This window comes from Corylus avellana, chromosome 5 (genome assembly GCF_965113065.1).
Source record: "Corylus avellana chromosome 5, dhCorAvel1.hap1.2, whole genome shotgun sequence".
Classification (NCBI taxonomy): domain Eukaryota; kingdom Viridiplantae; phylum Streptophyta; class Magnoliopsida; order Fagales; family Betulaceae; genus Corylus; species Corylus avellana.
In genome coordinates this window covers 20191820-20206034 of record NC_142494.1, presented here as the reverse complement: position 1 = coordinate 20206034, position 14215 = coordinate 20191820, and the positions used below count along the sequence as shown (strand labels likewise).

The window sequence follows — 14215 nt, the reverse complement described above, 5'->3', positions numbered from 1 at the left end:
ATATATTGTTGCTTGTAAGAAATTTTGGGCGCAATTTCCTTTATATAGACCCAAACTAAAACAAGAAGAGAATTTAAAGAGAAGAACTATGAAGAGCAAAAAGGTTGGTTGAACCACCCCCTCCTCATTGAAGAGTGGTTCGGCCACCTCTTCAATTTTTTTCAAGTTTTTATATTTTAATAATGTTTAGGAGAATTTGGAAAGTTAAAAGTCCAAAAAATTTACATGTAGCGCACGCACAACATTTTTCATCTACCTTGTAACTTGTACTGAGGTAATAGTTAGATAGGTTAAGTGTCGCATTTTAAAGTTTAATAGTCTAAGTGTCAAAGGAATTGTCGTTTGGAGGCACTAAGGGCATTCCCCCTTCTAGTTTTTTGGACAAATCCACCGAGGTTTCGAGGCTCGCCAAGGTCTTGGGTGATTGGATCCTCTCCTATCCAAATGTTATCTCAAGTTCTCTACTCTTTATCATCAAGAGTAATTTTGTCTTTAGGCAATAGTAACATTAAATGCAATAGGTTAAAAAGAGATTGTCTCTAAACAGTGAGAAAATGTAACAAATAACGTCATTGAGTTGATACAATTGAAAATTGCAATAGTATTTTCTGATCATATAACAAGCCGCATATAGCTTTACGAAATAATTTTTTCAATCTACAGGGATTAAGGCTTAATTGAGTTTATTTGTATTTAATTATTATTCTACAATAAAATCTTGCGACTAAATCAATTTGATGTTACATTCTATCAGTAACTTTACAAAGGCTTTGCTGTTCTTGTGGAGTCACCAGCTTAACAATTATCCGCTGGCAACTTCCAGGCATCATCTTCTTTAGTAATGAATTTGAAATTGAAGTAAATGTGGGTGAAGAACTACTGTTCAATTCAGCACCCACTTGGTTTCATTTAGAACTGAATATTCTAGCAATTTCTGTGTCACTCAAATGCCAGCCTTTGAATGCCGACCAATGAAGCATATTGACCCTTCCTAGCCAATAATTCGAAGTGGGTTCCGAGTTCCGCAATCGTCCCATCGGAGCAAACCGCAATTTGATGGGCATTCTGAACGGTGCTTAATCGGTGAGCAATCACCAACGTTGTCCTGCCCTTCATCAGATGCTTCAGAGCATCCTGGACCAACCGCTCACTGACTGCATCCAAGGCACTGGTAGCCTGCAGCAAAGGACATCATAAATATTTCTGTAGTCTTTCATGCCACAATGAGGGGAGCTTTCACACAAGCATGTACAGCTGGGCTTTATGAAAAATCTAGTCTCATTTGTTATGGTGATTCAAACTTGGAGAACACATACAGATGCAGAGAGAAGCAATCAGAAAGTTTACCTCATCAAGTATCAGGATTGGGGCATTCTTAAGCAGAGCTCTAGCAATAGCAACTCTCTGCAAATCAGAAACAGGAAGAATCAATAGCAATTCTCTCTCTCTCTCTCTCTCTCTCTCTCTCTATAACCATACCTGCCTCTGGCCACCGCTCAGTAAGCCTCCACGCTCACCAACAAGTGTGTCATAACCCTTTCGAGCAAAATAAAGATTCAGAAACAACACAAACTACCAGTAGAATATTTGCATATTGACGAGACAAGAAACCTGCGGCAGTGAAATTATGAATTCATGGGCATTTGCTGCCTTTGCTGCCTTTATCACGTCATCCTTGGATACAGTATCATCTGGAAGCCCATATGCAATATTTTCTCCAACAGACACCGAAAAAAGAACAGGTTCCTGCATCATCCTTTGTATAAGCTTTGGAGAAAGGCAACAATAAAATGTGAAATATTTACTTTTCTTAGCATTGCTCAGCATGCGGGCAACTTGGTTGCGGGTGGGTTGATTCGACCTCGAAGCACAAACAAAACCAAGCATCTACACTCTACAGCATAAACCCAAGACTCAAATTCAACGAGCACAATTCAAATGGACAGTGTAAAGACAACATGACCAAAGTTTATTATATTCCTTGATCCCAACCCAACCTATCCCAATTTTCACATTTCACCCTCAAGCTTGTTAGGAAATAGAAAATGGTTCATTTACATAGATACTTCTAGATAATAAAGATTAATCTGACTACTCAAATACAGAGTATAGTACAACAGGTAGCTTTTAGGATACAATATTGTCAAACCCAAAACCTGCCCAGATAAGCTGAATAGCTACAATCTGGTTTAGACCTAGACCAAGTTATATCCCACAGTAATTGTGGTCAAGCTATATTTCAAATTTACTAGAAAACAGAAGCATGCCTATGCTGTAAAGAAATGAGCATGGCTCATACGTATAACACATTTGCTATGACAAGCTCATAGCAGATGTGTGGAGATCCAAGAAGAGACCTGATTCACGATGGAGACAACCCGTGCCCATTCACTCTTGTCAAATGTTCGAACATCTTCCCCAGCTACTGTTATACGACCTCTGGTTGGCTGCAAAAGGAACACATCAATTGATGCACACGATTCTTCATCATCCATGACAAGATTATGAAATTTCCGTCTAAAAATAGAAAGTTGAATAAAAAGAAAAAGAAAAAACCTCATAGAAGCGGGCCAAAAGCTGTACTACTGTACTTTTGCCCGCACCACTTGGGCCCACTAGAGCTGTTATGGTTCCACATTTTAGAGTTAAATTCAGACCATTTAGGATTTCCACATCAGGTCTCAAAGGATAAGAGAAGTGCACATCTGGAGATTAAAATTAGGGGCATCAGTTTACACAACGGAACAAAAAGTACATAAATTTTTTGTATGAAAACAAGAAGATTTAGTACAGTCCTATAATAAAGCCAACTAACAAAGGATTTATGGCAAAACTTGTTCTCAACAAAAAGACGGAAAAAAGAGGGATCTTTAAGGAGAGGCTTGAGATTGACATAGCCCTTGTTCTCACAAGGGTCAATTTTCTGTAGGCACACTACCTATTAGAATCATAGTGATAAACTTTATAACAACCAGAAGCTTGGTATAGCATTTCATAAAACAGACTAGCACTTGTTAAAAGGATAATACTTAGACATGGGCGTATGGAATGTGCTAACGTAACAAAAATCAGAAAACAGAAGATAAGGCAAAATAAGGCAGTTATGCACCTCAACATAATGAATAAAACTGCACAATGGATACCTTCAAGATGAACATCGCCAGACCTAGCTAAGCTATACAAATTGCTAGCTGATTTCAGGGCTGACATATAATGCATATTCCTAGATATAATTTTCTCATCATGACCATTGAGGAAGAACAATTTATAATTTTCATCATGAACTTCTTTTTGCTGCATTTCCCTTTCTAAACCAAATGCAAGGGCTTCATCAATTTGAGCCTCAGCTAAAACTGAGTTAATTCTCTCAACAGCAGCAAAAGTTCCACGAAGATCTCCAAATGTGTTCACCAGCCCTTGAACCTGAAAGATGTATCACATCAGGCAGGACAGAGGATGGGAATAGCATGAGTATCTAAGTAGCATCAAAGAACTCACCGCAAATGTTAGTGTGAAAGTATATCCAATGAAAGAAGCCACAGTTCCAACAGAGAGTTCACCCTGTAAGCAGAAAATGAGAAGGATTAGAAAAGAAACAATTGGCTCTGGTACTGGTAATCACAGGTTGATTGAAAAATGAAAAAGATGCAATCACGAAGATGGAGTAAAAGTCAGAGGTAGAGATTTTCGCCACCCCAAAAAAGGTTTGTAGATTGTTCATGAGTATAAAACAATTTTTCAAAAAATTGGAAAGGAGTATGAATAAAAATTTTCAATGACAAAGACTAAAGGCTAAGTTGTGCGGTAGACAACAGTGCCCCTATAGCTGCCAAACGTACCTCAAAAACATGATGGTTTGATCATCTAAATAACCAGTCAATGAGCAATACTGCTTTAGCAATGTAGTCATACTCAAAACAGTTCAGAACACAAAATTGTTATATGCTATACAAGATTGCTTGAAATTGCTTCATTTAGTGAGAACAAACATCAAAATAGCTAGGAACACGAAAACTACCATGAAGGGAAGCCACAAGACGAAAGGACCATGAGAGCTTCTCAAATAGATAAATCATAATTCTCTAGCCTTTTAGAAATAGGAAAATTACTGTATTTGATGATTTGATCCGTATGATTTAGGCCTTTTTCAAATCGCTCCTCAAGTTTCTAATTTTATCTTTTGACTCCTTGTGTTTTTCGCCCTTATCAAATAGATCCTTTCATCAAATTCTGTATAGATTCTGTCCATTTTTTTACTAAGTCCTTCTAAAATTACAGTAATACCCATTGCCAAAAGAAAGTAAAAAACAAAAACAAAATGGAATAGGAAAAAAAAAAAAAAAAAGAGAATGGTTGTGAACCACCCCCTCGACAAAGTGGGGAGGGGGTGGGTGAGCCAACCCTTTGGGATGGCGGTCGCAGACGCCACAATGACTCTCCCCCCCCCCCCCCCCCCCCCACAACAGAGGGAGGCCATGAGCCACCCACTAGGGTGTTTGATTTAATTGAAGAAATAGGCTTGTTAGGTGCTCAACCCATTGATGTTCCTATGAATAAACTTTTGAAGGACAAGAACAAGTTAATTAGAGATGCTAACAAATATTATGGACTTGTTGGGAAACTCAATTACCTTTCCATCACTATTTCTGTATGCAGTCAATGTAGTAACTAGTGAGCCCAAGTTCTTGGAAGCTCCTAGGGTCCCACATTAGGATGTTTTTTTTTGATAAATATGTTGTCACTCATATTATTCACTATCTTAAGTGAGCCCTTGTCTCATACAATTATATGGGAAAAATGGACATCTTAGGCCTCGTTTGGTTCGCAGAATGTCTGGTCCATTGAAAAAGGATTAGCTACTACTGGGAATAAAAGAGTGTAGAATAGATTAGTTATTCATATTCCTTTGTTTGGTTGTAACGCTGGAATAGACTGGCTAATCCTATTCCTTCGTTTGATACAATGCAATATGTTGGTGAATAGAATCATATTGTGATCAAATTTCCTAAAATACCCTTATACTACAAATACAATTTATATTATTAAGGACTTTCATTCTTTTTTTTTTTTTAAACATAAACACCTTTACTATAATTTCTTTTTCTTTTTTGTTTTTAATTATGTTAGGTATTTGGCCTTTTTTTTCTTTTTTCTTTTTTTTTTGCAATTATGCTACAAAATTATTTATATAAAAAAAATATATAGTTGGAGAAAACAGAATCAAACTCAATCTTGAAATCAAAAAAATATAGTTGGAGAATGTACAGAGAATCACAAGAAATCAAGAAATAGATTATATATTTGTATTTTATAAAAACCTTGCAGATTCTATTTCTCCGTCAAAGGAAAAAAAAAAAAAAAAAAAAAAAAAAAAAAAAAAAAAAAAACTGAGAAAAAAGAGATACGGAGAAACTAAATAATAAAAAAAAACAGAGAAACGGAGAGAAAAAAAATTAGAGAGAAATGGTACAGAGAATCAAAAGAAATACAAAAAAAAAAAAATCAAAAAAAAAAAAATCAAAAAACTGAGAAATGGTACAGAGAAGGGAGACGGCATAGAGAAAAAAAAAAATTCGTTTGCACTTGCAGAAAAACTATACCAGAAGAATCAGAGAGAAAATAAAAAGAGAGATAGAAAAAGAGAGAGAATGAAATATAAAGACGGAGAAAAGAGAAACGGAGATATATATATATATATATATATATATATATATATATATAGAGAGAGAGAGAGAGAGAGAGAGAGAGAGAGAGAAATATAGAAGAATCAAAGAGAGAGAAAACAAAATTTAATTCCACAAGTGGGGTTTTTTGTGGCAATTTACACAATTAATTTAATCCCACATGAAAGGATTAGCTAAGCCACTTATTTTTTAGTGGCTTAGCTAATCCTGTGTGTATGGGATTAGTAGTCTCATAGGAATAGACTATTCCTAGGAATAGAGTATTACCAAACCAAGGACTAGCTATACCTAGTGTTAGCTAGTCCAATCCAAGGGTCTATTCCGCAAACCAAACGGGACCTTAGGGTGAAAGGCTTTGCTAATGTAGATTGGGCAAGTTTTCCTTCAAATAAAAGATATTTTACAAGGTATTATACCTTTTTAAGTGCTAATTTGGTATGTGGAAAAGAAATAAATAGTGATAGCACAATATGATGCAAAAGCTTAGTACAGGGCATTGGCTCACACTTCTACAAAATTAATGTAGTTATAACATTTTCTTGAAGAGATTGGTCTTCAGACTTCATGTGACACCCTAAAAAGTTCTTACATTAGATAGGTTGATTGTGAAGGTGTTGCATAGCTATTAAATTATACATTGGTTCCTTACTAGGTGAGACATAGTTTTTTAAGTGATTTCACGGAGTTCTAATTGTAACTGTGACTAAGTCTTTGGAATAATGGCACAAATGTGGCTAATATTTTCTCTCAATCATCGCAATTGGAATCAGAACAACCTAATAACATGATGTAGTGCTGAAGCAATGCAACATGACGTGGACCCTAATGAGAACATCATATTGTGGCACCCCAAAAAGTTAGTCTCAAATTAGGTGGGTAGATTGTGAAAGTGTTGCATGGTCCTAAATCCCACATTGGTTATTTATTAGGTGAGACTAGCTTTATAAGTGATTTCAAGAAGCTCTAATTGTAACTTTTACTAGTCCTTTTGAAGTAATGACACAAATATAGCTAGTGTTTTTCCTGAGTCATGACACTTCAACTCTTACTCCATTATTTTATGATAGTCAAGCCACTTGGAATTTTGTCTCCAATCCAATATTTCATGAAAGAACCAAGCATATTAGATTGACAGTCACTTCATTCGGGATAAGATACTAAGTAGAGCTACATCTACAATTTATGAAATCTAAAGCTATATATTCTCTAGCTTGAGGGGAAGTATTAAAAAGGGTGTTCTTGTAATAAAGTATACCACTGCAAGGTAAAAAGTCAATTTTATTGTTTTTCCAATGTATATAATTGAATAGTGAGAGTTATGGGATATGTTCTTTTCCTATCATCATAAATCCTAGAATCAACACAGCCATTTAAAAGCCTAATACAAAAGTTGTCACGAGCTAGAAGTGCTTACTGCTTTCACTTTGCTTCCTCCAAGACAATATAAGGACAGTAGAGAAATATAAACAGCAATTCTTGTCAAAGATTCATTTACAGATTTGAAAGACCCGAGCTTGATGCCACTAGCCTGATAAGAAAGAACCTACGAAACTCCACAAAATAAACATTAAGCACAATGAATAAGCATTCATATCTCCATGACAACAGCTACTAGTACTTGAAATATATTACCTGGCTACCAAACATTGACATTTGACGCTTTTCACCCCCAAAGGATCTGACCTGTAAAAATTTATGTTATAATTTCATTCATCAGCTGTGTATCCAACTTTAACCACTACGCCAAACACAGATGTGGGGGGGAAGAAAGAATAGCAAAGAATTCTATTAAGAACTTACAGTACGTATAGCAGAAACTGTTTCTGTCACACAATCAGATATGGATGCCTGGGCCAACCCGTAAGCTTTAAAAACAGGTACAGTTGATCTCTTGTACACAGCTTGATAAAATCAATTATAGTCAGCAGAAGGAAAGGAAACACTAAACAAGCAATAATAAGAACAATTCTTTTCCAAATTAGAGCATACTGAACATGAGGTAACCACATTCACAAGGGAAGGGGAGAAGGAAAAAAGAAAAGGAGCATGAGTAACCATTAACAAAAGATATATGAGTGGTACCAGAAGATAGAGGATGAATAAAAGACAAGAGCTTATGAAATTTCCAATGATATTATATCCTAATGATAACAGAAAAGAACCAACATGATTTAGGAATAATTCCTAAGCAAATCCAACTTGCAATATCGACACCCCACATGCAAATATAGAAGCTCATTCAATCATAAATTTCAATGGAGATGATCTACCTCTACTCTAAGCCGAATTGGGCACATATCAATAAATTACTCAACATGTTAGCACAAATCATTCTAATGCTGTAAGATTTCCAAAGGGAGTTGGGAGCGCTACCATGCTTCTTGGTAAGAATAGACAACATAAACTACTAGCTAACAACATCAAAGATAAATATTTACCAACTAAAACAGACACGGTAAGCATCAGCAGGCCCAGAATAGGTGCAAGTTGAGGGGACAAAGCAAATAGTATGCATATTGTCCCAGTGACCTACAAGAACAAAGAAAACAAGAGACATAATGACCCTAATGAAGATGGGTAATAAATTGAAAACTGAAAACACAGATAGGAAATTGTTTTAAGAAAATGATAAGTTGCAATAATGTTTATAGGAGAACAGTAATTAAACTATAATTGCATTCTAAAAAAAATATTCAAATTGTAGTAGCATTAAATCAGAACATTTTGGAAATTTATGTGACTTTTGAATAATCAGTAACTGTGCACTTGCTTAAATGTAGAAAACATTTTTAGCTCACTTGTGCGTGGTGTAGAGTTGCTTGCCTCAGAAAATGCCCTGAATCCACGATCCCTTGAGATATTCTCACTCACAACATTTTTAAGAGAACCCAAATCAGATGTTAGCAAACCAGTAAGTTCACCAACCTATAAGGAGCAAAACCCAAGTTAATCCAGTAAAAAGAAACTGCCGTGATATGTAAATTAGGTCAAATGAGTGCCAGAAATAAAAGAATTGAGAGAGAGAGAGAGATGTAGACGCGAGCAACCACTATTGAATATAAAAGAAGGAAAGCAAAAGGAAAAGAAAAGAAAACAAACCGACCAGAAGATAACAGATCATTTGTAAGCCTAACATGGGAAACAAAAGTTAAAATGGTAAGATAATGTGGGTAGTACCTGTTATCCTTTCCACAACTTATTATTCTCTTTCTTTCGCCATGCCAATCAGCTTACTTTGTGAAAACTTTTCTTAATTTTAAGCATGATAATACGTCAATCTGTTTCCTTAATTTCCCGTGTGCCACTGACTTACAATCATTGACATTTTGGGTTACATCAAACTCAATGCTATGTTGGCAGGGCTGGGGATTGTTGGGAAATTGGTTTTCAATAAAGCAATTTGCTTTCACAGGAAACTTGGTTTTGGACATTTCTACACAAACTTGCTTTCATCTATAATCTTGCTGTCCTTATTTGTTTATCAGTCTACATATGTAGTTCATTCTCTGTGTTTAATAGCATCTTTTTCTAACACCTCTAAATGTAGATATATATTATGCATGAAGCTTTTATCGTTCCTCTGCAACAAATATTACTTTAATAAAGTTTTTTATTGCTTTCTCGTCCTTGTAAATGCGGGATCTTAATAAGGAATGGGCAGTCAGTTGACGGTCAACAAGGGTTTTTTCAGCTTTTGTAAATGCAGAGCAATATATCTTCATAGGCACAACAACATTTTGGTGCATTTGGATTCAACAAGTTGGCCTTTTTAGGTGTACAAATACCTGAGAAGTTAATATTTCTATTATGCTTAATGAAAGTCCACAATTTGAATTGAGTGGATTTATAAGTAGAGCATGAAAAGTCAATTTAGACTACATGAAAAGTCCACAGTGACTTTTTTTTGATAAGTAAAAAACAAGAGATAAACTGTATCTGCCTTGTCACCGATATCCTATAAAAGAGAAAGGATAGTCGGAGCTAAAGGCAGAGTTACGCGTAAGGAATATATGTCACAGTGACTTTCTAACCCAAAATTTCTATTGTACTTAATGAGGGAATAGAAATATTGCTAAAGACTTTTCGCATTTTTAGGTCTTCTTAGGCGTACAAAGACCAAGAAAAGAGTGTGGTCCACTTGTTTACTTTCTCATTTACTCATTTTCACATTCATGAAAGTCCAACGTGCATAACTTTCTCCAGGTAGCAATGCCAATTTCAATTAAATTGCAAGTAGAACAAGAAAAGTCATTATCTCCAATGTGCTCCAATATCAATCTGAATTGAATGCTGAGAAGAATATGGAAAGTTTTGAATATAAAAACTTAATTAGTAATTTTGCATCCCAAAAAGCTAGAACCATAATTTTTAAATAAAAATATAATATTAACATTAAAACAAATATTATTTATTAATATATTAATATAAGAAATGAGCCTCACTTAATCTTGTCACCTTACACCTCAAAATGTATCTAGCCAGCCCTGCGGGGAAATGGTTATGGCGTTATGCTTATGAGAGAGAGGCTCTATGACGATTGGTTGTAGACTTTAATTATGGTTTTTTGTGGGGTGAGTGGTGTTCTAAAGAAGTTAATGGGTGAGATGGGGTTGGCCTTTGGAAACTTTTTTTTTTTAAGCGGGGTTGGGGGAGTTTTCGAGATATACTAGATTTGAGGTAGGCGACAGTTCCAAGATTAGCTTTTGGCATGGCATGTGGTGTGGGGATCAATCTTTTAAGGTAACGTTTCCGGAGTTGCTCAACATTGCCTGCTTTAGGGATCCTTTTGTGGCAGATCATCTTTAGCTATCTAATGGCCCTCCTCAATAGAACATTAATTTTGCAAGAGCAGCACATGATTGGGAGATGGAATTCTTTACTTCGTTTTGTCAATCAATCATATTCCATCAACATGAGACGAGATGGTGATGACCAACATTGTTGGGCCCCTTCTAAGAAAGGGTTGTTTGATGTAAGATCATTCTATAATGTCTTACTTCCCAGTGAGAGCACTTCTTTCCCTTAAAGAAGTATATGGCAGAATAAGGCCCCCTTGAGAGTGGTCTTCTTTGCTTGGTCGGCCGCATTAGGTATGATCACCTTAGATAACTTAAGAAAACAGCATATCATTGTGGTAGATTGGTGCAAAAAGAGTATGGAAACCGTTGACCACCTTTTACTCCATTGCCCGGTAACTAGTGCCTTATGGAACTCTATCCTCTATCCTCTATTTTTTGGATTAGTGTGGGTCATGCCTCGTAAAGTAATGGATCTTTTCGCTTGTTGGAGAGGGCAGCTTGGTAGTCCTCAAAGTGAAGTGATATGGAAGATGATTCCGTTCTATTTACTGTGGTATATCTGGAGAGAAAAATTATTGAAGCTTTAAAGACAAGGAGAGAATGGTGGCGGGATTAAAGACTTTCTTCTTCAATACCCTATACCGCCGGAAGGTTGCCTATGATTGTTTTTATATTTCTAGTTGCCATGACTTCTTTTTATCTTTTATCTTTTTCTAGTTAGGTATTTTCTTATGTATACTTCTTGTGTACTTGGATGTGCCCTTTTGTCTTTTAATGAATTTCGATCACTTATCAAAAAAATTTAAAACCAGTTAATCAATTCTGATCCATATAATATTGGAAAAGGAAATTTCAACGTTATTGACCAACCAATTTTCTACATTTTTGGAGACTTCTTAGAAGGAAAAAAGGATTATATATGGCTTCACCGTGAAAGCAAAATGCAGTGCTGAAGTGATACCACATGAAAATTAGGAATTTATAGAAGAGATGAACTACCAGATGCTCTTACTTCTAAAATAGTTAGTAACCATTTACATAGGAAAGTTGTCCCAATTTTATTCCTTCAAAAATTGATATCAGGTTGATTTCTAGTTGTTCTATATTATACTACTCATATTGTGAATAGAAGTAGTTATTTATATAGCCATATGAAACATGAACCTATTAATGATTTTCAATGTCAGCCAAACATTGGAAAATGTTTTCAAAATCATCTTCAGGGTGTCGGCCAAATACCGGAAAATCAATAATTTTCAGAGAAAATGTTTTTAGCTTAAAACATTTTGGCTCAAAAAATATTTTAGGTTCAAACAAACAGAGCCTAAATCTCATGAAAATAACTAGAGTTTGGTGTCTACCAACTTTGACGATGATGCAAGAGTGCAATCCTTGCCATTATTTGGCAAAGGGAAAAAGTTCTGAGACAAGATCAAGTATCTGATGCCACAAGCACTTAGTGTGATTCTTACTTCAAGATGTTTAAAAGTGCCAGTCCAAGACGTCAATAATTCTAACTAAAGATTGCACAATCACATATTAAGAAACATAAAGTCCATCATCAACATAACATAAACTCGCAAGGCATTCTAAGTGCCCAGAAAAGCTAGGCTTCCCTTAGACGCTAGTACTTTCTTGAATAATATAGCAATAAAAGTATCCAGCGATAGATTATCTCATAAATGCATATGGCCATTTCATGAAATGAGCATATGAAAGCACTTGAAAAGATATGAGCGTGTATGCGCGAGCGCGCGTTCTCATATGAATGTATGTATAGGATTTTATAATCATACCTTGTATCGATCAAAAAACTCCACCTGCATAGATAAAGAAATGAAATTAAAAAAATAAAAAATAAATAAAAAAATGGTTTTAGGGCTGAGTACTAACTAACTCTAGCACACAAGTTTAAAAACAGAACAAAAAATAAATAACTTGACAAACAAAAATTAATAGTCTATAATTAAGTAAATAAAAAATTATCATACAACTTTTATATGAATCAGAATCGCAAAATAAGTATTCACAATGGGATGGCAAACCACTTGTGTGAGCTTTTTACCCAAGGTAGCATAAGACATGCATGTCAATACCAATGCATATCACATGTTTGTATGTTTTTTGCGACACTACCATGCCTAGAAAGCAAGAACTCTTAAAATTGAAAAACACAATAAGAATGTAACATAAAAAATGAAAGTCTTAAAGCCGTCTAATGATTTCATTTTAAAAATTTTGCAAACCAAAATTGAACTTTTGAAACTAATTTTTCACAATTCCTATATTTTCCCTTACGTTTTATGAAAAAAAACAAACAAACAAACAAACATATGCTGCACCAAGGATATATAACAGAGAACATGTCTTAGGTGGGGCATAATGGCAAAAGAAGATTTCACGAAGCCAATGAGGTTGGAAAACTGAGATCATAGCATTTCTTAGTGTTTCCACATTACAGTCAAAATGTAACATTATTATTTTATTTTATTTATAAATAAAAAATGTAACATTATTGAAATACGAAATGTGTTTTATATCTGAAGCATTGTCCAGCAGTACTATACACCCAACCCAGAAAACGAAGAAAAAAAAAAGTGAAATTGGAAGATTTGAGTTTTACCTTCTGAATCAACACCCTTCTGAAAATCTGGGCTGATAATGTTGACATAACTTTCTCCCATACAGTGTTCAAATTTACAACAAAAATAACAGTTAGAATTGGTTCCAGTGCATACAAAAGTCCGACCTTGCTGAGCAGTTTCCACAACGGGTCTGGTCTAGCGCCGATTATTACTTCAAAGAATCTACCTAGAAAAACCATCAACATAGACACTAAGCAATAATACATGACTTAATTGTCAACTCCTATTAAAAGTTGGTTTGTGAGATTACATGCCAAAAGGTTTAGTACATTCAAGATACAGCTAAAATGGTAGACACAAATGCCAGAAAGTGCCCTAGTCCCTTACTAGATGCTAACAAGTTGATACTAAGCGACTTTTTTGTTGCCAACAAATTGAAAATTTGGAATCTACTTAGACCCAATGAAGCAAAATGCTTCACTTCTATGAAACTTAATGAATCGTTTTACTTTTATTTAAGTTTGGGTTTTTACTTCGTTGTCCTTTCTTTTCCTTTCCTCCAAACAGGTATTAAATTAAGTTTGAAAACGAAAACCCTCATTTCCCGTACCAGAAAATATGGGCATTGAGAGAGTACAGGTGGTGCAACCGACGAGAGTCAAAGCCGAGACCGCGAGCCTCAGCTTGTGCTCAGCCAAGAGACTCCACAGAAGCCCCCAGCTTATCGCGTTTGGCGGCCGAATCTTCTCGGCCCGAGAATCCGACCCGTCGAATATCGGGTTGGCCTCGCTCACGTTGGGGTCCGATGCGGGTCCGGACACGTAAGCGAATGAGATTGCGTTCCTGGTCTTTCGTGGTGGTGTAGTAATTTTGCGTGGGAATGGCGGGAAAGGGTGTGATTGCAGGGAAGGGGGGAGAGAGGAGAGGGAGAGTCTGGGTTTGAGTGTACGGCCGCGGGTGGGGTTGGGAGTGGGAAAGAGGCAAAGAGTTGCGGAGGCCATGGAAGCGTCAAGCGTGTGGGAAAAAGAAGATAATGGTGAGGTGAGCGCTTTTGTTTGCCCAAGATTTTGGAATGGGTGATGCGAACTTCACTCGCTCGAGTGCCAAATAGAAGCTGATACTCGCTGGCTTGTCTCAATTTTTAGGG

The 14215-nt window shown here is 35.9% G+C and overlaps 1 protein-coding gene across 1 annotated transcript; it reads right to left on the bottom strand.

Moving 5' to 3' along the window:
• Positions 1–666: 666 nt before the first annotated feature.
• Positions 667–14121, bottom strand: ABCB28 (non-intrinsic ABC protein 8). Its single transcript, XM_059593953.2, has 16 exons — positions 13679–14121; positions 13107–13294; positions 12280–12303; positions 8508–8609; positions 8123–8213; positions 7485–7585; positions 7317–7367; positions 7099–7227; positions 3499–3561; positions 3144–3423; positions 2557–2705; positions 2358–2447; positions 1612–1746; positions 1480–1536; positions 1348–1404; positions 667–1176 (listed from the first exon to the last, which is right to left on the bottom strand). Exons 1-16 carry the CDS (start codon positions 14067–14069, stop codon positions 940–942), a joined length of 2145 nt encoding a protein of 714 aa, XP_059449936.2. The 5' UTR covers positions 14070–14121; the 3' UTR covers positions 667–939.
• Between the last annotated feature and the right edge of the window lie 94 nt (positions 14122–14215).